Source organism: Artibeus jamaicensis, unplaced genomic scaffold, assembly GCF_021234435.1.
Source record: "Artibeus jamaicensis isolate MK-2021 breed Jamaican fruit bat unplaced genomic scaffold, CSHL_Jam_final scaffold_1689, whole genome shotgun sequence".
In the NCBI taxonomy this organism is placed as follows: domain Eukaryota; kingdom Metazoa; phylum Chordata; class Mammalia; order Chiroptera; family Phyllostomidae; genus Artibeus; species Artibeus jamaicensis.
Genome location: NW_026522029.1, coordinates 4,492,144 through 4,517,813, shown reverse-complemented (window position 1 = coordinate 4,517,813; position 25,670 = coordinate 4,492,144). Strand labels below are relative to the sequence as shown.

At 44.7% G+C, this 25,670-nt stretch overlaps 1 protein-coding gene and 1 pseudogene across 1 annotated transcript; one reads left to right on the top strand and one right to left on the bottom strand.

Annotated features, from left to right (window-relative positions):
* Positions 1–1,270: 1,270 nt before the first annotated feature.
* Positions 1,271–21,770, bottom strand: AMPD1 (adenosine monophosphate deaminase 1). Its single transcript, XM_053655858.1, has 15 exons — positions 21,624–21,770; positions 16,636–16,816; positions 15,250–15,415; positions 12,612–12,777; positions 9,823–10,042; positions 8,747–8,876; positions 7,568–7,762; positions 7,159–7,290; positions 6,328–6,491; positions 4,687–4,813; positions 4,340–4,503; positions 3,551–3,671; positions 2,210–2,383; positions 1,931–2,041; positions 1,271–1,455 (listed from the first exon to the last, which is right to left on the bottom strand). Exons 1-15 carry the CDS (start codon positions 21,643–21,645, stop codon positions 1,297–1,299), a joined length of 2,232 nt encoding a protein of 743 aa, XP_053511833.1. The 5' UTR covers positions 21,646–21,770; the 3' UTR covers positions 1,271–1,296.
* On the top strand, positions 1,576–1,691 carry LOC119041759 (uncharacterized; annotated as a pseudogene).
* Positions 21,771–25,670: the final 3,900 nt, after the last annotated feature.

Here is a 25,670-nt window from a genome sequence, read left to right as displayed (position 1 = left end):
GGCTGAGTGAGTGCATATACCAAGTATGAAATCAAATCTGATACAGGTTCAATAGATGTAATAAATGACTTACCATGTATGTATTCTACTGCCCTCTATGGGTAAAAAAGAGATATACCTAATGGTGGTGTCTTCTTAAGTCTGAGAAGGGAATATTTTCTTTAGCAGTTTGTATTATTTTGATGACAAGAAGGCCAGGGTGAAATAAAATCAGCATCTCTAAAGGACTTACAAATATTCAGCTAACAGAACTTCAGAAACCAGGGAGGGGATTCTTTCACTAGGGCTAGTACAGACAGGCTTTGGGATCACGCCCATGCTTACGGTTACGTCTGTACAGAATGTGGAAACAGACAGGAATTTGCTATTCATTTTTTTTTTCACTTGAAACATCAGTTCTGGGATGTTTCACAAAATGCTCTTTTTCACATTTGCATTCGCTGATCCTATAACCGCACACTGTGAACTAGTTAATAGTAGGAATGAAATCTTATTCTTTATACTTTTGGTATCTAGGGTAGTACCTGATATATTCGATTTTTGATCAGTAATTATTTATTGAATAATTTGAATGAAGTATCAGCCCAACCACTAGATGGCAACATAATTGTATGTGCATAAGTACAGTCAGCTAGTTGGAATTTCATCTGCGCTTGTGTAACAATTTCTAGAAAGTTACCTTATATGTTATTTTGGTAAGTAAAGTCATTTAAAATGCATCACTACAACTGACTATAACTTTATTGTCAATTAAATCCTGAAAGCTAAGAATCCTTTTGTAAGATAAATTTTCACCAAGTATAATAACTGGTAAGTACAGATTTTCCAAATTTACACCTGTTCTATTTTTGTCTAAGAAAGACATTCTCCAGTTCTAGTCTGTCAAAAGGACTTTTCAATGAGTCAAGCGCCTTAAGCAAGTTTCATTCATAAACCAAAAGCCTACGTTCTCCCAATAACAAGTCATTGCTTGTATTTTTTTCCCTGACTTAATAACTGTTTTGCCTGAAAGTCACAGAGATTTTGGAATCAGACATACCTAGTCCCCACTGCTACTGCTCACTTAAGTGTACCCTGGTGTGGGTTATTAACTTCACTAACTTTGGCTTACTCCTCTTCCCCACATGGAGATAATAATACCAACTTCCTGAAGCTGTGAAAAGAATTAAATTAAATGATGTCAGTGGAACGATAATATAATCCTGGGATTATAGTAGCAACTCAGTAACTGGCAACCACTATTATTCACATGCTACAATGAGAAGCTCACCCATATTATTATTTGGTTTATTTGCTTTAGTCTCCTGATTTAAGGCCTTCAGCAATTAAATTGAGTTCATAACACCAGGTTTCATAGCGATAGGCCATGCGGATTTGGGCTACATTTGTCCTCCGGATATCATTTCCAATAGGGCCTTCCTCAAGGTAGTTGTTGCCCAGAAACTTCGCTTTCTCCTGTAAGAGAAAAGGAAGCAGGATGATTGTTGTGTCTTTTTACCCTGATAGAGGCAACAATTACATCCTCCACAAAGATTCCTTCCTTAGGTTAGCCATAGGCAAAAGGAAAAAAAAAAAACCATTAAAAGCACTTCTCCCACTGAGCCGTCTAGAAAGGGCAAAGGAAAAACACCACGTTTGGGTGAAGTGGCAGCGTGTTGTGTTGCTTCGCTTCAATCAGTGGTGTGACAAGGGAAAAAAAACACTTCTCCACGACCTCAGTGTGCATAGTTTTCTGATACACAGTGCATTTTTTGCTTCCCTTGCCCAAAAGACATGGCCAGAGACATAGATAATTCTTTCTAGCCCATCCATAGCAACTGCCTGTGATTTGCAGGATCGTTCTTTTCCACGTGTATCCCCCAAGTCATTTTTCAGTAATCAAGTGCCCAGATCTAAACTTAGAAAGGCAACCAGTCAAAGACAGGTCTACCTCGTGAGAAATCCCACACTGCAGGACACTGTTCCTTGCCACTTCACACATGTCGCAGGTACTCAGCTTGAAGACTTGCGCGGCAATAGCATATTCTTCCATTAGGGGCTCCTTCGATGATGTATTTAAATGAGGCAAAAAGAAAGGAGAGGAAGTGCATTAAAAGAACGGCATCTTGTGCAAAAAGAATAACAAAATAACTTGATTTGATTTTTAAATTCTGGGTGGGAAACAGCGACCCAGCAAACCGGCGTGTGTGGGTCAACTCTGTACACGTACCTTGGTGAAGTGGAATTGCATCGGGTCGTCTGTAGATAGTGAGACCATCAGCCCTTTCTGGAGGAAATCTAAAAAGGGGTTTTTAGCATATTCTAGAAATAAGCTGTTGTTGCTTAATGGTGACATAGCGATGGGAATCTGGGCTAAGAAATACAGGTACTGTAACACAGGACTCTGAAAAGGAAAAGGAAAAAAATTATTTAAGGATGTCGAAAAAGGAATACAAACGAGAAACGTTAAAGTCCCATGGTCTACCTCATGTCTTAGCTTTCAACAAACAAACACCTGTTTTTTAAATCCCCCTGGTGAATAAGAGGAATGGTTTTTACACGTAAATACTATCTAGAATAAAATGACTTGGGATCATCCGTTTTCAGATGATTGAGGTGAATGGTCTGTCTCTGGCAAAAGACTTCACCTAGAAACATTTTTTCTCCACGAGGAGGTTCTGACGCCAACGAGAGGCATTTTACAGCATGCTACAACAAGAAACCTGGCGGAAAACTAGTTTCAGGTGAGCCGTGCCGCCTCTGAGTGATCCTTTGTCGGGGTTCTAAGTGGAAGTCAGGGAGCTGTGTCGACTCATCTCGGGCCCCAAGCACCAGGTGGTCCTGACTGAGCAAGTGCCTTTACTTCTCGGGGCGTGTGGACAATGCGCTCGCTGCACGAAATAATCGCAAAAACCATTTTCGTCCTGCTTTGATTCGATGTCAGTGTTGGTCATGACTGGTGACTAGCTCCAATAAAAAGTTACTGTTTTAAAAAAATTTCTGCCCTGGCTGGTGTAACTCAGTGGATTGAGTGCAGGCCTGCAAATCAAACAGTTGCTGGTTCGATTCCCAGTCAGGGCACATGCCTGGATTGTGGGCCAAGTCCCCAGTTGGGGGCATGTGAGAGGCAACGACACACTGATGTTTCTCTCCCTCTCTTTCTCCTCCCTTCCCCTCTCTTTAATTAATAAATAAAATATTTAAAATTTTCTCTTTGTCAATTACAGCCTATATTATTTTGTACTAGTTTCATGTATACAACATAGTGGTTAAACATCCACACACCTTTCAAAGTGTTCTCTCCTAATATTTTCAGTGCCCACCTGGCACCGTGCATGGTTATTACAATATTATTGACTACATTCTCTACAATGTACTTTACATTCCTGTGTGTATGCAAATTTACTATTCTATCACTGCCAGTTTGTACTTCTTAATCCTGTTGCCTCTTTCACCCAGTCCCCCAGAACCCCTCCCCATTCATCAGACTGTTCTCCGTATCTATGAGTATGTTTCAATTTTGTTTGTTTGCTTAAAAACTTTACTATTGAGAAGAGAGCCTCTGACGCACCTTTTTTAAGTTCAGGCCATGAGAAATATTGTCTGCAGTCATGAATGCTGTCAGCAGGTGGGTGAGCGCTCCGGCTTCCCCACAGTGAGGTCGGAACAGAAAGGTGTTCATGCCTCGCTCCCTAGAGAAATGGAACTGCTATAGGAACTGCAGGCCAGCAATTCTGGACACAGAGTGATTGATGAGAAAACTCAGTAGAAAAATGAACTCTATGGAAGGGTGTTGATATGGGCATTCAAAGGAGTTGGCAAAACCAGCAATTTTGAATCTTATATCTCAATTCTCCCTAAACACAGAATTTTGAAAAAGAGGCAGCAGCAGACAGGAAGGTACAGAGGAAAGCCAGGGTTTGATTACCTGAAGGGGAACATCTTCAGTTTCAACAGGAAATTCACCAGCTTCACCATTTCCCCTACTCACACTGTAGGGGGTAAAGGTTTCCAGAAAGCCCAATAATAATATTCCTCTATTTATTCTTACTAGAGCTAGCAAGAAGGGGAAAATGTATGAATTCCTATCATCAGTGGCACAGAGATTACTGTAAGTTACTGTCAACTTCCAAAGAAAAAGAATTGTGAATTTTACCGAAGGTTCCAAAATGTCCATTCCTGTCCCCAAATAAATATAACTAAAGAAACTGAAGAAAAAGTCAGGGAGAGAAATTTCTGATTTGGGCCAGCTGGCAGCACCCCAGCAAAGCAGGGCAGGCCCTTGGCCGCCTGGGCGCCCAGGCACAAGGAGAGAGGCGTGTCAGACGGGTTCTCCTAGTTCCGGGTCTCGTCTACTCACTTTCTCAGGCTGTTGAGCACCGTGATGTTTGCATACATGTAGTAGGCATAGTACGTGTAGGATGGATTACTTCCCACCGACCACTCCTGCGGCTTGGGGCTCTTGGAGGAAAACATGTGGCCACTGTGTTTGGACTCATCATCCACACTGTCAAAGCCAGTGATCTGTCAAGAAAGGTGAGCCATGCGAGGGGTTCAGTCCGGTGGCGGGGTCCCAGCCCTCAGGCAAGCATTCAGCTCCCAAAGGCAAGGACCGAGCATCAGAGACAAGCAGCAAGGATTAACCATGGCCGGCCAGGCGGGCTGGTTTGTGGGCAGCCGGATGAAGGCCGACAGGGTCATACTTACGTGCTTAAGGAAGATGCTGATGTCTGGGTGAGCCTGGGGGTTGATGGTGGCCTCAAATATTGGCACGAAAATATTCTCCAGCATCTTGCCAAAGTGTGGAAGGAAATTCTTAGCTCGAAACACGTCACTAGAGGCAAGAATGAAGAGACTTTGAGAGGACAGGAAGATTGTCAGGATGGATTGCCCCAGGATGAGGGGACAGGAGGACCAAACACCATGCTCATGAAAAGACCTAAAGTGTTCATCCTGGATCCACTCTGGTGTACTCTTCTTGGTTGCCCACAAAGAGGGATTCAGCTGGGGCTGGGCCTAGGAAGTACCACTTGCTTGCTGGACCACATGCCCCCATCTCTTCCACAAATTATCTGATGGTAAGAAAAGCAAACCTTCACAGCTAAACCCAGGTAGAGGATGAGGAGTATAGGGATGGTAACATAAAGTATTCAGTTATTTATCCGTGTAGCGTACAGGGGTGAGCATGGAACAGTTACCGAGAACGACTCTGTAGTGCTGTAACCAGGGCAACCTAATGAACTCTTGGTGTTGCACTCAGCATATGGCAGCTGCTCTTCTAACTGGCTGGAAATATTAGTTCATTTAATCCTCATAACAACTCAATCAGGCAAGTACTGTTATTACACCATTTTAAAGATGATAAAACCAAGGCACAGAGAGGTCATGTAACTTGCCCAAGGTCACACAGCTAGTAAGTGATAGGGCCAGGATCAAGCACAGCCAGTCTGGGCCCAGAGTCCGTGCCCCTCACCACCACACCTACTGCCTCTCCGCCTTAATAGTATTAGATGGGAAGTACTATCCTGGTCAAAAAGTTACTCTTTTGGCTAAAGAGACAGGATACAATTCTTGCATTGTCACAGGGCACACAGAATATGAAGGTAGGTGGCCAAAAAATATATAAACACTTAAGTTAGATAAACACTCAAAGACACTGAACATCTCTGAGGGCCATGAATAATTAGCGGGTGGTAACACCATTGATAAATACCCATTGATTACTGAGAATTGAGCATTTGCTGATGAGACAATCAGCAGACAGTGGAAGCAATTCTGACACAAGGAAGCTATGTCCCCTTACAGATAAGAATGGGAGAGAATGAACAGACACAAAGAGCAGGAGAAAGACAATGTACAGTAAAATGTATATAGTTCTTTTTTGTGTGTGTAGGTGGTATTTTAACTACCTTAATTTTGTTTTATCTTTTTCTGCTTTCTTTTTTTACAGTACTGTACTGTATTTCTTTTTCTATTTACAGTTTTCTGTCTTTTACTCCCATCCCAGCCCACACCCCCTAGCCCTCTCCACCTCCCTCCCAAATGTATATAGTTCTTATCTTAGGTAAGTTTTAAGCATTCTCATCAAGTTAGTTTGTGATCTACATATAGTCCTGCACTTTAAAAAACAAAAAACCATCTGGTTACGAAACTGAACTGAAACGATCTTCCTAATTTCTGTCTATGGTCGGGAGTGCTGAGCCCAGAGTGAACAAATCCAGGCCTGCAGGCCCCAGGACCGAGTACCGAGGGCTGTTTAACAAAGCTTGTTTCTGTCTAGATACGCTGCGTGTTCCTTGTTCGTGTAGGGAGGCGAGGCTTTAGGGTTTCCGAGGGGCAGGTACATACTAGATCCTGGGGACCTGGATCATCCACGTCATGTTGGGGCAGTGGATGCGGTTGCGGACGAACCAGGTGGAGAGTTTGCTCCACTCGTCGGGACTGCGGCCGTAGACTGACAGGCGGGGCTCCGCGTGCTGGTACTTGGCCTCCACTAGGTCTGCACCCACCTCCTGCAAAGCCAAGAGAGGAACCCAAAGCCAGGAATTCCCACAAGAAAATCAGGGGTCTAAGCCTGTGGGGTCTTGGACAGGAGATGGGTACTAAGAAGAACGGAGGAGATGTGAGAGGTAGAAAACTGTCAAGGTTAAGATCACGGGGAACAGAGTTGAGGGGAACGGACCTAAGTGGGGGTAAAAGACTGGCAGGACATTATGAAATCTAGTCTGAGTGAAAAAATCAGACCAAGTGTGATGAGCTAGCCAAGGCACCTGCAAAACAATTCAGCTTTCCACGTGCGCCCACCTCCCCAGACACACATCTCTCAACTCCACGTGTCCTTCCTGCTTCCTAATGCCCGGGCAGCTTGAAGACCGGACTCCAGTCCCAACTCCTCCTGAATTTACAGCTCCCAAAGCCTGAGAGAGCCAGGTCCTCAATCCCAAATCCACACCTTTAGCTTCTCTATCCTGGGAAGAGAGGTCTTTTAAAATCTTGACAGTGGACATTTCAGAAGGAATGTTTATAACTGTAGTGTTTGGTCCCAAGGATAGCACGCTTCCTCCCTCCCTCTCGTCCGTCCTTCTTTCTGTCTCTCTTCTCCCCTTGCTTCCCACCTTCTCTCCTTCCCCCTCCTCAAGAACCAGGCCAGGCACCCTAGACCGGGTGGTCCCTTCTCACCTTGATGATAGTGGCAAAGTATTCCCCATCGATGTAGTTGTCTGTCTTCAGGTAGAGGTCCCTTAGCTCACTTGCTCCTACAGGATTATATTTGTCATTGAATTTATCAAACCGCTGGAAGGTCTGGCGTCCCTGAATCGGGAAACAGCAACACAAGTGTGTCATTACTTGGAGCTGCCAGGACACAGAGAGCTTGGGAATGGCCCTGAGGAACAGGGGCCTGGTGGCGAGAGAAGGGGCTGGGCTCCGAGAATGGAATCTGGGACAGATGTCAATGAACCTCAGAATGGCCCGAGGTGCTTTCAGTCAGCATGGTGAGCTGATGTGGCCCTGAGAAGGGGGGGTCTGTAGGAGAAAGGCGCGGGGTTCGGAGTGTTTGAGTGCAACTGACATCATCTTTTCAACCTACAGCATGCACATCCAGAGAATCAACAGTCAGGTCGTAGGGATGCATTTTTAACGTAGCAAAAAGTTCCTTTAGGGTCAGCTTTTTCTCCTTGGTGCTACAGACCACTCGGTCAGCGTCCATGTGGTAAGATTTCTTAATGAAGCGCAGAAGGTGTTTCTGGTTCATGCAAGCAGCAGCATGGATGTGGGTGTCCACCTGTGTGCACATTCAGAGGAAGAAAAGCCAACGATCAGCTGCAGTTCCACTGCTCTGTTAGAGCCTATGGTGCCTGCATGTCCCACTGGGGCGGGGGGGGGGTGCAAGGAGGAAGCCACAGGGCTGTGACCATTGGCACCTTTTCATGTCCCTGCAAGGATGTGAAAGTTTAGGCTGGATGCAATAATAATGCCTGCTTCTTTTGGGTAACTGTACATCCAATTTACTTCCAGTTTACCTTCCATCCACACAAAATTCTTGGGGACCATCCTCTCTGCTGAGACACATCTGGAAGTAAAGTAGGTACCACAGCGTTCAGCCCCAAAGAGTGGGAAGATTGAAATGATGAAGCCATGGCCCAGTGTGTGTTAGATATTTTTATAATTACAATTTTATAAGGTGGACTTTTGACAGATTATTTGCCCAAGGTTACATAGGTGGCTGAGGTAGGATTTGGTCCCAAATCTCTGCTCATTTGTTTCTTACTCCTTGTAACCATTTAAATGGTCAAAGCACATCTTGAAAGTGTTTCTAGTTGATGAGTTTTCCACAGTCGTTAGCTCACTGCATATCCACAATCCTTTTGTGAGTTAGACTGAGCAGATGTGTTTCCTGATGAGCAGTATGAAACTCACAAATACTTAATCACTTCCCCCAGTATCTTGCAGTCAGGAAGTAAAAGAAAAAACACTAGAATGAAGATTTTTTTCAAATCCCAGAAAAGTGGGTTTTGAAGTTTTATTTGCTTTTGTTACTTCTGTTGCTGAGGATTGCAAGTTTTTATGGGAAGATTGCGGTAAACTTTTCTTTGTGGAAACCCATACAAAGGCTTATAACCTTTTAGACATAATCTGCCTGCTTTCACTAAATTCCACTGAATCTGCAGAAACCTGACATTAATCAAAAAAAAAAAAAAACAAACCAGTATCTTTTTTGTCCTGCTCAAGAAATACTCACTGGGGTAATGAGCAGCGGAACGCTTACCTTCCTGCAGTTGTAAAAGTCGCGGTGTGGGTTGTTCTTCAGCTCCTTTAACTCATCCATCTCATTGAGCATCTCGTGGACCTGGAACTTGGAGGACAGGAACTTCAGGCGCCGGTGGGTATAGGTCTTACTGTGGAAAATTAAATTACAGGACTATAAAGAATTCCAGATGTTTAAGGAAAACAGTCACAATTTCAAAACCACAAGGACCCTTTGCACCACAAGAAACAATTACGAAACCAAACATTTTGGTTTGCTTTGGTTCCAGGGGCTTATGTTTTCATCAGTGCCCGACATAATCATTGGGGAGGGCTTGGGAAGGCGTTTCCAAGTCAGGGGAGACTTGGTGGCCCCGCGGTGAGGGCCTGGCTTTGGAGTTGGCAGCCTCGGGCTCTGAGTCCTGGCTCAGTCAGCTGAGGACTTGGGGTGGCAAATTACTTAACTCATCAAAGTCACAGCTGAGCCCTGGCTGGTGCAGCTCAGTGGATTGAGCACAGGCCTGCAAACCAAAAGATTGCGGTTCGATTCCCAGTCAGGGCACATGCCTGGGTTGCAGGCCAGTTCCCAGCAGGGGATGCACGAGAAGCAACCATACACTGATATTTCTCTCCCTTTCTCCTTCCCTTCCCTTGTAAAAATAAATAAATAAATAAAATTTAAAAAGTCACAGCTGATAAAACTGGAATTATAAAAATGCCCACTAGGATAACTGGGAGGAGTAAAAGAAATCATGTACATGGAAGGTTTAACATAGCATTTAAACATCATAGGCACTTAATAAATACTTCTTTTTTAAGCCCTCACTCGAGGATCTGTTAATTGACTTCAGGGAGAGAGGAAGAGAAAGAGAGAAACATCAATGTGAAAGAGAAACATCTATGGGTTGCCTCCCGTACTGACCCCATCCGGGGATTGAACCTGCAACCAAGGTATGTGCCCTGACTGGGAATCGAACCCTCAACCTTTTAGTGTGTGAGATGACACTGCAATCAACTGAGCCATGCAGCCAGGGCTATAAACACTTATTTTTACCATCGGTAGTGGAAGTAGTAGGTTAGGTCTCACTCGACACTCACACAGGCCCTTGGGCAATCAGAGCAAGTAAAAAATTCATGTCATCCAGGAAGGACTCCAGGTTGGGGTAGGGCAGCGGCTTAGGCTCATCTCTGCTGGCTGCTGCTTCGTCGGCGTAGATGTAAATGACACCGTCCTTCATCTGGAGGTGATAACCCAGGTTTTCCGGGAGGTTGTCTGTTCGGAAGGGGTCTTCTCCCTTCTTCACCGGAGGAGTGAAGACTTTTTCAGGAAAACAGAGTAATATATTAGCACACAGGATGAACGGTCGCATAAAAATAAGCAAAACACGAAATACTGGAATGTCTCATTTGCTGGCAGTTCTGCACATCATAGGGTGTTGTTCGTTATCCAGAGCTGAACTAAAGTTTCGTTTGCACATTGTTGTTCAAAGGTGACTAAATTGTGGTATAAAATAACTACAATGCTTCATCTAGTGTGACCATAATTTTCAAGTTCTTCAGAAGTACTGTTTACATAATTGATATATCACTTACCAATAATTTTAATTATTGACTAAAGTTGGTTATCAAAGGCTTCCTATTTAGAGCATCTTATTAGCTTATGAGATAATTGCATAGAAATAAAAGCCAAGCTACAATTAAAAAGTAGAGTTTGAATCATTTCCTTATGTAAACCAACCTTCTCTATCAGTCTAAATTTAGAGTGCTTATTTTTTAATCAACAGAATCATCAGAGGAGTTTAGATTATTTTTTAAATTAAAAAACCCAGGAAAATAATAATTACAGTTCTTACTGTAATTGTATTTCCAATAATTTTTTAGAGACTTTATTTATTTATTTTTAGAGAGAGGGGAAGGGAGGGAGAAAGAGAGGGAGAGAAACAGTGTGAGGTTGCCTCTCACTTGCCCCTTACTGGGGACCAGGCCCGCAACCCGGGCATGTGCCCCAACAGGGAATGGAAGTGGCGACCTTTCGCTTTGCAGGAAGATGCTTAACCAGTTGAGCCACAGTAGTCAGGGCCATATTTCCCACCTTTTAAAGCTAAAGGAATTGAGAAGGGATCACAGGGATAAATGACCCCTCCTTTCCGCTGCTACAGTTTTAACCTAAGAAAGTCAGAGACAGAGTGGCAGCAGCACGCCCTGAAGGCGCTGGTCCTTGTCCTTTCAACAACTGCGAGCCCAACGCAGCAGCAAGTCTCCTGTTTCCAAGTGACGACTGACACAGGCTGACACAGCTGGAGTGAGGGAAGATAGAGAAAGAAAACGTCTGTGCCTTTTTATATTTAAAAGTGGGTGGCAAAGAACATCAGGGAAGGGAAACTGTGTTGCTACATCAAAGATCAATGTTCCTCAACTTAAACTCTGTAGTTACTATCTCTGTAGTAAACATACTACAGAGATAAAGGATAATTTAGGAGAAAGAAAGTCAAGTCAAACATCCTAGATGTCATTATTTTAGAAGACAGATAAAGTAATTTTGTGAGTCACCCATCCGGACACATGGTTAATATAATTTAATATTAAGAGGAATTACAGAGAGGGAGTCATAGGACTAGAAATCTTTAACAATATAAAAATTTGAAAGTTCAAAAACCTTTAGTATTTGTCTCTGAAATTTCAATTCTAGAAGTATAATCCCAAAGGCATAAAGATGTTTATTCCAGCCTTGTTGGAAATAAGTTTTGTTTTTTTTTTTAAAGATTTTATTTATTTATCTTTAGAGGGGAAGGGAAGGAGAGAGGGAGAGAAACATCAATGTATGGTTGCCTTTCGTGCATCCCCTGCTGAGAAGTGGCCTGCAGGGAACCGGCCTGCAACCCCGGCATGTGCCCTGACTGGGAATCGAACCGCGATTGTCTGGTTCGCAGGCCCTTGCTCAATCCACTGAGCTACACCAGCCAGGGCTGGAAATAAGTTTTAAAAGTCAGAAATCTAACTGCCTAAAAATGGGAATTGGTTGAATAAATTGTGATACAGTTATACAACAGAAATCAGTGAAATTATTAAAATCAGAGTGTTTAAAAATATGTGCTTGGCTTTATACAAAGCAGAAAGTAAAAGGTGAGGTGTGTAAATAAAGTGTGGCACAAAGTCAAAATGTGGCGCTTGTTTTCACCCAGAGGCCAAGGGCAGGCGGGGAATGAGAGCATTTGGGCCGCATGTGGCAGCATGAGGTTGGATGTGGGTGTTTGGAGACAGGGCGAAAAAGTGAAGGGAAGGGCAGTGCGGGCACAGGGAACAGCATGGCCGCAGTGCAGCCGTGGGAGAGGGTGCGCCCAGCTAAAGCAGGCACGGGAGAGACTTGGACCAGAACAGAGTTCAAAGGTGGAATGGAGGGGGTGAGTTTATAAATAAGTGGAGTGCTAAAGTCCAAAAAGAAATGCGTAAACAAAACAGAGTTGGGAGGCTGGATGGTGGTAGCCTTGAACTCGAGGCTAACACGGAGCCCAGCTTTGTAGGTGGTGGGGGGCAGTTCAAGGCTCTTGTCCGACAAGGTCGAGCTCCGATCTGTGTTTTCATACCTTGCTCCAAAGTGAGGAGGAACCAAGAGGGGGTGAGATTAGAGTTTAGCAGGGAGGTTGGAGCACCACGGCGACCACGTGGACAAGGAGAAAGGAAGCTTTAATCAGGTTTGGGGGATGGTGCAGAGAGGAGGTTTTGGGGGCTCTTGGACAGACGGAAGGACGCACGGGCAGGGGAAAGAATGGGGCCAAAGGTGGCTGTGATATTTTTAGTCTGGATTATTTATCATCTAGGGGCATGTTTTATAGTTAGTAGTTAAACCTAAAGATGTAGCCCATACGTTATAGAAGAAAACTACTTGCCTGGATAGAAGTTCTCATTGGCTACCCAAGGCTCACCCTCGATGTTCCGCAAGTACTTGGAGGGGGTTTTGGGGAACCTCTGAAAGGACTTCTGCATGTACTTCTCCCGTATACTCAGTGCCCGGTATAGACCCCTACAAACCATTTCAAAATCTTCGACCGTGACCTGCCAAGAACATTGCAGGCTATCAGAATCGCTCCTGTGAACACTGAAGATGGGGACAATGCTTGTCGTTGGCACCTGCCAGCTGCCCTGGGTGTTGCAGCTCACACTGAGCCCCACCTGCCCACGCTGAGCCCCACCTGCCCATGAGGTTGCTTCCTGACTGACTTGGGCCCTGGCCCTCCCTCCCGTAGCAGGTCCTGAAGTTTTTCTTACTCTTCCACTTCTACCAAAACTTACCTGTTGGAAAAGTCTTGCCTTACTGTCCTGTGAAGGTTTTGTTTTTTGCTAGAGAACAGTGGTTATCTGGCAAATATGATGAAAAGGACCCATTAACATGAAAAATCCTTCCTTCCTTCCTTCCTTCCTTCCTTCCTTCCTTCCTTCCTTCCTTCCTTCCTTCCTTCCTTCCTTCCTTCCTTCCTTCCTTCCTTCCTTCCTTCCTTCCTTCCTTGTAACAATGAACATTTTAAAGATGGGCATGTGAAAACAATATTGCAACTGAAAGACAAGATGACTCTCACTTGAGAATTCAAACTACTTGCTGGTCGAGGAGAGAGTATTCTGAGATGAATAGGGTGTCACGCATCCCTCAAATCCTAACACGTGCTCAGGGCCTTATACAGCTTTAAATGGATCAGAACATCATCCGGTGAGAAATCATTCTTTTGGGTGATTTTAAAGAGAACTTTATCTGTGGTTAAAAGTAGAGCGATTCTAGAGTAAGTCTGGAGCTGCTGGAAATTTCCTAGACTAGTCTCTGTCCCCCGCCCCACTCCTGACTCCCGGCTGGGCCCAACATGCCGGAGTCGTTATGACTGAAGCCATTGCGTGCCCATCGTCAGGGCCCAGACACTTCCTGGGACCAAGGTAGGCTTGTTCCCAATGATCTGGGGTCCAGATATTGATTCTAATCAGTTGAACTCTTTTTAAAGACCTGCTGACCTTGGCCAAGAGAGCCTGGCCCTGGTGCTAGGTCTGAGTACCTGCTTTCACTGGTGCTCTTGTTTTGCCACCTAATGGGTGACCAGCCTATCATCTCCTAAAGGACAAGAGCTGGATCTCACTCCCCTTGGTGTCCTCAGCACCTAGCTCACAACGCCTAGCACAGAGGAGGCGCTCCGTGAGGAGTGAGTGAACTGATTCAGTCCTTATCGGGGACCGGGGGCCTCCAGAACTTAGCCCTAATTCCCTTCACCTCTTTGTTCCGTTCACAGGGTGCGAGCTGATGTGGCTACAGAGCACGCCCCGGTGGAGTGTCACTGCGTAGCTCGGCCACATTCATGCAGCAGCTGGAACAACGCACGTGGTTCTCCGAAGACTCCAGGCTGAGGTTCCAGGTGCTTCCGGAGGAGGAGCAGCCTCTCCCTGACTTCTCTGCACCTTGTCCTTCCCCCCCTGTCCTCCCTTTTTATTCCTGGTTTCATTCTTACCAAGCGCTTAGGTATCATACCAGTTTGCCTCCTCATTTGGATGTTTGTTTGAACTGCACAGTTCTCCAAATTTCATTTTCTATGTCACCACGAAACATTTCATTTTAGTCATTTAGCATCTAAACGCCCTGCCCTGTGACCTGCCATGGGCAGAGCGCCGTGTCGTCGCACAGAAAACGACGGAACAGCAGCGTGCACCGCACTGCACTGCCCTGTCACTTTTAAATACCCCAGGACTAACTCTAAGCGGCCCAGGTACATCCGAAAGGGGTCAGCACTGGTTACGGAAACTATATTTGGAGCACAGACTGATGACTACACAGCAGTTTCTCCAATGCGATGCTGATTCTGCAAGTCCAGGCGGCTGAGATTTATTAACTGACCAACTGTTCTGGGTAGAACAGGCCGGTCACGTTGTTTGTGACAGGAGTTGACGCTCCCTGTGGCATCCCAGAGTCTGCCCCAAGCGATACTCTGTTACTTAAGCATCTGCAATGAAACTGGAGATGGTTACAGATGGTCACTGGACAGTTGGTTACAACGCAATAATCCCGTTAGAATTTTCTCAGCTCCTTCTCATCTCCCTTCCTTTTTTTTTAATGGTCTCTCCCCTCTTCTTTTCTCTCTCCTCTTCTTTCTCCAGGTCTGTTTCCTCGGACCGGTTGATGTTGCCTGCGCCCTTCTCTCTCTTCTAGGTCTGCCCTGGGCCCATCTTTGCCCAGGAGTCCCCTGCGGGCTGCCCTTCCTGCTCTGTGAAAAAGCGGCTGCTCTCTGTGGCTCATTGGCCCAAACCTGTCCCTGTGTTCTGTAACACACACACAGCATGCGCAAGAAATGAGATAAAGAAAGAGAAATCACGTGCAGCGATGAAAGCAAGCCAGAACTATGTCCTGGTGTATTGGTGTGGAAATGCAGTAACAGGCAAGGAGGGACAGGTGAGCTAGCACCTTCTTCAAAAGGAAGGGGAGGAAGACACTCAGCTGAAACAGCCCGCCTGACGGCCGTCCCAGCAGCCACATCCTAGGGGAGAGGAGTAACTCACCCCAGAGGCGTAGTCCCCGGTGATCTGCACCCTCTGGAAGTCTGGCACGGTCTCGTAGGTCGGAGAGGAAGAGATGTATTCATCGATGTGGGACATTTTGGTGGAAGAGGTTTCAGTTTCTGGAACGGACAGTTTAACAGTCTTCCGTCCGAAGAAACGCTTCTTTCTAGGTTTGAAATAAAAAATAAAGAAAGAAAAGGATTTATCTTTGTCATCCTTGGAAGTTTCATTGTGCTGAATTGCCATTTCACTATATGATTTCATTCTGAGGACAAAAAGTGACCATTAAAATGTGGGTTGGGTGTTAGAAATTGGATCTTCCACTTGGGAGGAGCTATCAAAGGACCACGTTCCCTTCTCTCTGGACTCGTGGGCCTCAGGGAACATGCTAGAAGGCTCTCAGCAGGACGTTCGTCACCGGTGCCCACTCCCCGCAGAACGGGCGTTCTGGGGACTGCAGTAAGCACAGGTTGTGACTGTCTCTACCTGTGTCATTTTGTGCAATATTTCTTCAGTTCTGTGAGCCTCTGTCTCCCCGTTTCCAAAATCTGATGTAACAGTGCCTTCCTTATTGGATTTCTGTAAGCCTTCATGTGTGTAAAATGCCTAGCACAATATCTGCAACTTAGAAGTTGCTTAATCGATATTACTTCTTCAAAGCAACAAGTATTTAAAGAGTTTTTACTTCGACCCAAGCCCGATTTTGGGTCCTATGGGGGTGCCAAAGAAGGTGGGTGGTTGTTCTTTCCTTAAAGACATAAAAGCAAGGAAAAGGCAGCAGAAGGACCTTTTCCCCTGAAGCCGGGGTAGGGGCAGTGCTGGGAGGAGGGGCTCCAGGTATGTGGCGGATATGGGTTGAGGACTAAATCATGGCAGGCACCGAGGAGCAGAGTCGTTCAAATAAGGGAAGATGAAGAGATTTGTGGAGCAGGGTCAGAAGGGTGGTGAGAGGCAATAATTCAGCCTCAGGGGGCACAGGGCAGAAACGGAGGGCCGTGTCCGCGGGGGACACCAGAGGAGGCTCAGGGGCTGGAGGGCAGGATTCGCATCAGGCCGCAGTGCACGAGGTGGGCTGAGAGCAGAAGACGAGGCTCCGGGGTCCCAGCTCCTTACCCATCAGGCACAAGGCGAGCGTGTGCAGCAACCATCGGCCGCTTTGGTTTGCAATAAGGGAGTTGTGAGCGACGGAAGGAGGGTCACTGTTGTCCTACTTTTTAGCTCCCGTTACCTTATCCTGGTGCTGATAGAGCGGGTGGGGGCGAGAGTTTTTAATTTTGGAGGAGAGTTCTTCCCCGGAGCAGAAGCACCATTCAGACACTGTGCTCCCCCCAACGACCTGACATCCCCCTCCCCGTGCCAGCGCGCCCAGCGCTCCGCAGCGCTGACCTCTTGCCTGCAGTGGAGGCGGACAGAGACTCCAGGTGGAATATGTGCGCCTGCATCTCGAGGTGGGAAATGGGGCAGATCTCATCCACATCGAAGGGGGACAGCTCCTGACGGCCCCCCTCATCTTTGACTTCAGAGGCAAACACTTTTTCCGCAAAGCTACGAATTGCGTCATCGATTTCTAGAAGAGGGGTACACAGTTAGAAGGGAAGCCCCGGCCTGGGAGCCGTCCGCGGTCTCCGCCCAGCGCCGAGGCCCAGCTCCAGGGCCTGCCCCACCCCCGACCAGTGTACCAGAAACTCAGGGAGCCCTGCAGTTCTCTCTGTAGTGTCTTTGTGCGGGTGGCCTGGAGACCCACTCTCAGAAACACAGGCCAGATTCTCAGAGCACACTTTGGGAGGGTCCTAAAGACATGGTTGGGTTCTTGCAGGACTAGCGCTTAATGTAAGATCGCCTTTTCTGGCAGGGCTAAGTTCGATGCTGTAGTAACCATGAGGCATATATAGATATAGATTAGATATAGATATAGATATAGATATATAGATATATAGATATATAGATATATAGATATATATTTGGTGGTTTTGAAGATGTACATAGGGCTGTTGGTCCTTGGAGTTTCTCCTCCCAAAGAAAACCAGTGTTCTAAGTACTTCTGAAAAAAAGAAGTGTTCTTTACGGCCTTTCTTCCTCATAGGTTAGATATTATGTTTCTCTCACACATCACAACCTTATTTTTTTCCCCAAATCGTGACAACTTGGAAATAACTGGTGGGGAGGGGAGGGGCCCCAGAAATTTACTACCTCGTGTCTGGAGTCCCATTTCTGTGGACACATGGCTTTCATAAAGAGTGGGCCTTGAAAAACTACTTGGACTACAGATGCTTTTATTTTTCCATTCTTAAAATGGGTGGGAGGGTGAGCTTTAGCTCGGCCAGCAACAACCCCAAGACTCTCAGGTCATAAGAGAGGGTGGCGATGTCCACCCAGCGGTCCCCTGTATCTTTCAGGTACCCAGTTGTTTCCATCTGAAGAATCATTCCCTCTAATACTTCTAAAAGTCTCTCGTTTTTTCCCAACAAAATGCAGGTAGCAAATAATAAAAATGGCAAACAGCTATTCAGAGCAACAGTCGAAGACAGAACCATTTTCCACAAGACGCCAAAGCAAAGTGCATGCACAGAGAAAGAGCCCCCCACTCCCGCCCCGTCCGCATCCGTCCAGGTCTCCAAAACGCCGTGTTGTCAATTCTAACTTAAGTGTAATGGGTGCAAGGGTCTGCTCTGCACTCGCCAACCCCTTCGCCTCCCTCTGTTCCCCTTTCCTTATCTCTAAAGTGAGAACACGAACGCCCACCAAACCTCCCTCACAAGGCGGCCTCGACACGAAGAGAGACGATACATGTGGAAGCGCTTGGAGGAAAATGAAGCACCAAAGGAAACTGCAGGATGCAACTTGGGCGCCTTGGTCAGACAAATCATCGGTATTTGGGTTAGCTTTGGGCTATTAAGGAAATGATAAATGATGTGACTTAGTACGGGCTGAAGCACACATCGGAAATGACAGTTATTGATTCGTAACTTCATCAACACTAACACGGTCAGCCAGCCAAATTTCGGAACCTGGCTTGTTTCATGTCAGCTGAGAAACAGAGAAGCCCACTGCATTGGCCGAACTTCAGGCCTCGGTTTGTTACGTTGAACTCAAGCCCCTCCCGGTGCTGTGAGTAGCTCTGTGGCAAGCACCATGACCCATGAAGGAGCAAACACAACCTAAGCAGGGACATCTGGTGGCCTGAGAAGGCCCCCCCACCGCACTGCCAGCTGACCCCCTAGAAGCTGTCATTCCTCCCTGAGCATTAGCAGCAAGCACAGGCACCTCCAGGATGAGGCAGGCAGAGGTTAGAAGAGGCTCCATGCATTACGAAGGGCAAGTGGTAGCAGGCCAGTTGGTTATGAGGATGATGATGAAGATGAGGATGAGGATGCAACTCCGGGTCGGTGACAATGCTGCTGGCGGCCTCTCGAAGGGACCGTATGAAATGGATGCTTAGGAACCAAATCCTGCTTGCTTGAGATCTGCCTCTTCCAGAACAAGCATTTATTTATTTTTAATCTGGGGCTGCACACATCCATTTGTTTCATGTTTTTAAACATTTTTTTTTTAAATCAAGGTCGTGTCTTCCTAAAGCAGAAACAGTTGAAAAGCAGAAACTCTACTCTCAAGAAGTCGTTTACGTGATTACCAGAAATTATATGGTTGGTATACTGCCTTCCACTGAATCAACCAGTTGCTCTGACTTCTTGGAACCGCAGCTGAAATTTGACTCGTAATTCAAGAACTCTGCCTTCAAAAATACTTCAGGGAGCGGTGGCAATTATGGAAAGGAAGGAGGGAAACTGGTATTTCAAAAGATGAGTAGATAAGATTTGGTGACACCCAGAACGCACGGACTAAAGGACAGATGACGCCCGAGATTTGTGTAGCTACTCGCTGAGCTCTTTCCTGGGCAGGTCAGGTCTGAGAGGATGGAGCACTCCCCTGGGACCGTCTCGAGGTTAGGATATCTACTTTTAGACAGAGAGCAGACAAGAGCACAGAAACCAGAAGTAGAGAGGGAGGCAGAGAGAACACGGTGGGGGGAGCAGTGGGAAAACTGTCCCTGACAGCTGGGTGGCCTTGGGCAAACCATGAGATGTCTAGGAGCCTCGGTGTTCATCATCACAAATGCCGAGTGTTAATAATAATAATATCAACTTTGGAGAATTGTTACAAGGATGAAACAAGAACAGAGTAATATTGAGTGGAGACTGTAATAAAGGAAAAAAGATGAACTGAGAAATACTTTGCAAACGACCCCTTCCTGGCTAGAAGTTGGTGATTATTATCATTAACACTGGGGGTGCAGACTTGGGAAGAGGAGCTCCATGCTTGCTCTTCAGCCGACGGATCCAGAAAAGCATGCTCATTTATTTCTCAGCAGTGCTGTGTTCACGGGGCAGGAAAGACGGGTTGCCGGCCGGTCCCCTCCCACGTCTCAGGGGCGGACTCGTGGGCAGGCCTGCGAACTGGCAGCTGAAGGACAAGTCTAATTTGAGCTGCAGGGGAACCTACATTTAAAGTTACAGTTTTATCTGAAATGCGTTTTTATTTGATCTGATCAGAAAAATTAGTTTTTTGCATTGGAGTTGAGGGTTTACTAAAGGGAAATGCCATAGATTCCCCTGGCTAACCTATGTTTGAAGAAGAACATTATTTTATTTCAAATTAGCAAATGCATGTCCCATGAGATTCTCTTTTAAAAATATGGATTTTTTTTTGGAGTCTGAAAAATCCATGAGTTCATTTGCTAGGCTATGGGGTATATCTATGGTCATCATTAGGTTTTGTTGGCTTCCCGTGGTATCATTCACCAAACACTGCTGAAAAACACCCAGGTTTCTGAATTAAAGATGGTATCTTTTAAAAATTGATACTTTGGCAAGTGGCAGGAGAGAGAGTCCAAAATACTCACGTTTTTCTTCAGCTGTATCAAGTAAAATAAAATAAGATAAAACACATGAACAACTTTCAGAAATCATGGTGGCTATTAGTGCTTTGGAATACAAATAGGTAGATAGGTACAAAAGGGTGCAGTGGAAGGCGTTATTACAGCTCATTCTTCCATTGACCCACACTTTGCTGCCTTTAGAAAACCCTGTGAATATAGTCCTTATACATCTTTCCCTTTCTAACATGTCTCTTTAAATTTGTAATCATAAAGCGGTACTCTGTAAAAATCTGATTTAAAAAAAAAAAAATCTGGTCAAGAGGAATGGAAACTGTTATGAGATGCTGGTAGCAAGTGACCCAGAACAGCTCACTTGGTAAATAATTGAGCCATACTTACAACCATTTCTGAGAATCTGTCCTATTAAAATAATCCTTAAACATGGGGAAAGCTGTAGGTGCAAATATCATTCTCGGAGCATATTTATACTTAAAAAAAAACTATAAAGAACCTAAAGGACTAGGTAAGAAGCTTAGAATATTACACAGCCATTTCAAATGGTGTTTAGAAGGGCTTTGGAGGGCCATGGTAAGTGATTAAGTTACAATGGTAAGCAAAAAAGAAAATAGGCAGGATATAAAAGTGACATGTGATATAATCACAATTGTGTTTTAAAAAAATCTTTATATTTGCAAAGAACATAGATTGAAAAGAAAAACACGAATGCCCATAGCTGGGTAGCTCAGTGGGTTAGAGCATCACCCCTATATGCGAAGGTTGCAGGTTCAATATCCTATCAGGGCACATACAAGAATCAACCAATGAATGCATCAATAAGTAGAACAGCAAATCGACGTCTCTCTCTCCCCTCCCTTCTCCCTCTGTCTTTCTTCTCTTTCTCTCCAAAATCAATCAATAAAAAGTATTTAAAAACACTAACTTGTTAAAAGTGGTATCTTTGGATGATGGAACTGTGGGTTTTTTTTTGTTACTTTCCTAAATTTCCCAGTTTCCCTGTTTATTACTTTTATCTTTCAGTGCAATTTTTTTATTTCATGTGAAACATGTGTTACCTTTACAACAAAAAAAGACTTACTCCGTGTACAGACCCAGACTGTGAACCAACAGAATACATTGCTTGGGTTAATATTTCCCTTATGCTCTTGATTTTCAGCTGATACTGTTGCTAGAGACATTGTATAGACCCTTCTCAGAACTGTGGCAGCACAGGGTTCATGTCGTATAGATACTAAATATCTTAGTTTTCTACTGGGACTCTCAAAGTTGCTACCACCTGACAGTTTTAGAAAACTACCTCCATCCCCAAACAAAACAAAACAAAACCCCAAACTTGTAAACTGTGTCTTGCCTCTTCCTGAAATGTATTCCTAAGGCTACTATAGATCCTAAATAAAGGACCACCAGAGCAGATGTGATAGTTAAAGGCATGGCTGCCTGGGAAAAGCATTGTGCTCTCCAAACACGTCTGCACACCTACCTGGAAGTTTCAACAGAGGCATTGTCGCTGGGTCCTTGCTTCTAGGATAGGACAGTAGGAAGGAAGAGAGAGGAGAATGTGGGGGGACTGGCTGGCAATGTCAAAGAGCCTGACTTTTATTTTACTTTTTTCGCTTCGCCCCTGTAATCTGACCCTTCTCTGCTAAAAGGAGACAGATGAGCTTTAGACCTATTTATAGGTTTAGGCAATAGCCAGTGAAAAACATGTGAAGCTTTAAATCTTTACTCTTGGACTTCAGAAAAGATACAGTGGCAGCCCAGGAATGCATTTCCGTACTCTCTAAATCTCCCTACGGATTGAATTCTCTTCAAGTGTACTTTTCTTGTGTGAGCTGACCACCGAAGGTTACTTTTCAGCCTAGTGAAATACAGTCGACTCTTCTAGGCTCCTGGAAAGCCGAGGTGCTCGGGATTTCAGTGATGAGAACAGCTTTCTGTGGTTGGTGAACATGCTGCTGTATTCGTCAAGCTCTTAACACATACACAGGCACCCACCTTCTCATTAAAAACATCCCTGACTTAGCAGAAGTCTACTCCGCAGGATTTGCTTGATGAGTTAAATAGTAATGTACCTGAAATCTTATTGAGATGTCTCAAGTGATATCTACAGTGTTCCTCTACCGATACTCTATATATCGTTATGAGGAATAATACCTTTCTTTTGTATCACATTTTGTAGTTTATACATCACTTTGCAGGAATTATTTACTTGATCCTAATTACAATCTTGTGCCTTATTCCTGCTTCCCAGATAAGAAAGCCAGGGCTCTGAGAAGGAATGTGTTTTGCCCAAAGCTATCTGCTCATCAATGGCAAAGCCAAGGGTCTCTGAACCGAAGTATCATGATTTCCCACAATAACACGGAGTCTCACTTATGGCTACATGTGTGATAATTACTGTTAGGTAAAGAAAGACTCAGCAGAATTTATGAATCGTAACAGCTTATGTTCAAGACGGCAGCAACAGGTTAGAACTTCAGATTTGGAGCAATTATGGGCACAAAATAAAATGATCTTTTATTTGTTTTATTAACCACTTACCATTGAAAATTGGAATCTGCCTTGTTGTTGGCAAAAACCGACTCTTTTACTGCTTAGCCTGCAGCCATCATCTCCCTTCAGGTGACAATGACGGAACACAAAACATTAGGAAGCCAAGACACAGCATTCCTTCCCAACTCCCGTGTCATTTCCACCTGGGCTTCCCAGGGGCATCCACAAACGGGTGTATCCAAACTGAACATTTTCCTCCCCAAACCTGCTCCTCCTTCAATGATTCTTATATTTTTATGTTTCCTTCAAACTTCCCCGTTCCATTCATGGCAGACGACCCAGTTGTCTTCTCAATGGTTGTTTTCCCAGCAGGGCGGAGGCCCCTCAGAAAATCAAGACTGGAGTTACCACGTGGTCCAGCAAACAGGAAAACATTTATGTGTAAAGACGCATGTGTCCCTGTGCTCACTGCGGCATTGCTGACAATGGCCAAGCCGCGGAAACAACCAAAGCCTCCACGGACAGACGATTTGTTCAGGGAGGTGAATTACTGTCATTTGTAGCCACATGGATGGATCTTGAAAGTATTAATAAGATAAGTGAACTCAGAATAGGACAAAAATCATAGGATTTCACTCACATGTGGGATATAAAACAAACAGTAAAAACCTAACAAGCCAAACTCGTAGATGCAGACAACAGAACGGTGGTAACCAGAGGGGCCGGGGCTGGGGGAAGGGGGTCGAATACGTGGGAACGGGAGGAAGTGGAACTTCAGGTGGAGAGCGTGCAGTAGAGCACCCGGATGTCAAATTATTATCTTGTACACCTGCAAAGTATGTGCTGCTATCAACCAGTGTTACTCAGATAAACTTAATTTAAAAAAGATCAAAGTTGTTTGACAAAAATGACTTAAGAGCCTCTTTTCCCACCTCTGTGGCCACCATAACATTGCAGAAGTTTTATTTTCTTCTTTACTGATTCTAGAGAGAGGGAAAGAGAGGGAGAGAAACATCAAACATTGACCAGCCACCTCCTGCTAGAGCCCCAACTGGGGACCTGGCCCGCAACCCAGGCATGTGCCCTGACTGGGAGTCAAACCGGCAACCCTTTGGTTCTCAGCTCACGCTCAATCCACTGAGCTACACTAGCCAAGGATTAGTTCCTCGATACTACTCAATGTTTAGTATATGTGGAAATAGACATTCTTATATGTGACTGGGAGAAGTTTAAGATTTTAGCCTTTCTGGAAAGAAATTTGGCAATATAGTTGTCAAAAACATCAAAAATTTGCATATCCACCCATACAAGTCAATTTTCCTGACTTCTTCTGAAGGAAATTATTATACAAGTGCTCAGAGATGTATTTCAAGAACATTGTCACCAAACCACGACAGCAGCCAAAAAATAAATAATAAAGTAGGAAGAGACGACATATCTGTAATAGAAGATTGATTCAAGTGTGATACAGCCATAATGTGAAGTAGATGAATACATTTTAACAAGGAAAACATTCAACGATTTTATTAAATGAAAAAGCCTATTGTAAAGATGTATACATGATATGATCGTGTTAAAAAAGGGAAAGGCATTTAGTTCATCTACCACAACAAACAATAAAAACAGGCTAGGCAACTTATACCACTGTTCTGTCTAGGTATGGGATGACGGTGATTTTTTTTCTTTTGGTTTATTTGAATTTTCTACCACAAACAAGTATTATTTCTATTGTAAGAAAAAACAAAAACAAAACAAAACCTGAATTTAAAGCAAAACAAATTCCAGCCCTTCAGGAAGATCGCCCAGGAATTTCCTTCAGCGGGACAAGTATCTGCCTAGTCATCCTTTTGTAATTGAGCTGCTTTGCTTTAAGCATCAGGATATAACACAAACCAAATTCAATTCTACTTTTTAGCAAAAAAAAAGGTATTATTTTCTGTGCCTTTTAAAAATTGTTAAAGTGCCCTGGCTGGTGTGGCTCAATGGATTGAGTGCTGGCCTGCAAACCAGTGAGTTACTGGTTCGATTCCCAGCCAGGGCACATGCCTGGGTTGTGGCCCAGGTCCCCAGTAGGTGGCGTGCAAGAGGCAACCACACATCGGTGTTTTCCTCTCATTCTCTCTCCCTTCTCCTCGCTCTAAATAAATAAATAAATAAATAAATAAAATCTTTAAAAAATTGTTAGTGTGACTATTTTAGCTGTATGACAGACTACATTCTTTGGAGCTAACCTAACCATCATTTAGAATGTTATTCCAATGGAACATTCAGAGTTCTAAATAACAAATGTACAAATGTGCTTTCGAAAAAATTTTATTTGAATTTATTGGGGTGACATTGTTTGATAAAATTATATAGGTTTCAAGTGAGAAACGTGCTTTTTAAAAAAATATTTTATTTATTTATCTTTAGAGAGGAAGGGAAGGAGAGAAGGAGAGAAATATCAATGTATGGTTGCCTCTCATGAGTCCCCTGCTGGGAACTGGCCTGCAACCTAGGCGTGTGCCCTGACTGGGAATCGAACCGCGATCGTGTGATTTGCAGGCCTGCACTCAATCCACTGAGCTACACCAGCCAGGGCTTGGAAATGTACTTTTTAAAGGAGAGATTTCTTGTATTTTACCAAGGAAGAGATTCCGTAACCTGAGGCTCTATGGGAAGATGACCCTCGACAGAAACAAGCTGTGCCTGATGCCGTCTGCCTTCTTTTACCCAGAAAGCCCTTCTGTTCGGCCACAGGACGTCTTCCTCCCTGCTGTGAACCCTGGCTGTCCCCACCCGCTCAGTGCCCTGTCACTCGGGGTTCTATGGGACTCCTGGTCGCCACACTTTCAGGATGAACTTCTGTTACATGGCCGCAGTGGGAGGCAGTCCAATTCATTACAACTTCTGGTTTGGGAATCCATCTCTTTTGCCAGCAGCAACTACAGACTTTTTTCCCCACCCTGTTAGAGGTGTGTAACAGTCTATCTTATACCTGAGGAATGAGTTTAAAGTTCGAGTACGACTAAACCTGTGGAATTTTATGGTATTT

What these genes read in the sequence shown, in the direction of transcription:
- AMPD1 (XM_053655858.1), bottom strand. Translation starts at nt 21,645, where the DNA reads ATGCCTCTGTTGAAACTTCCAG. An exon ending in ACTTTTACAACTGCAGGAAG is followed by an intron (nt 7,763 to 8,746) that starts GTAAGCGTTCCG and finishes ATGTGCACACAG; the next exon opens with GTGGACACCCACATCCATGC. An exon ending in TCAGCATCTTCCTTAAGCAC is followed by an intron (nt 4,504 to 4,686) that starts GTAAGTATGACC and finishes CTTTCTTGACAG; the next exon opens with ATCACTGGCTTTGACAGTGT.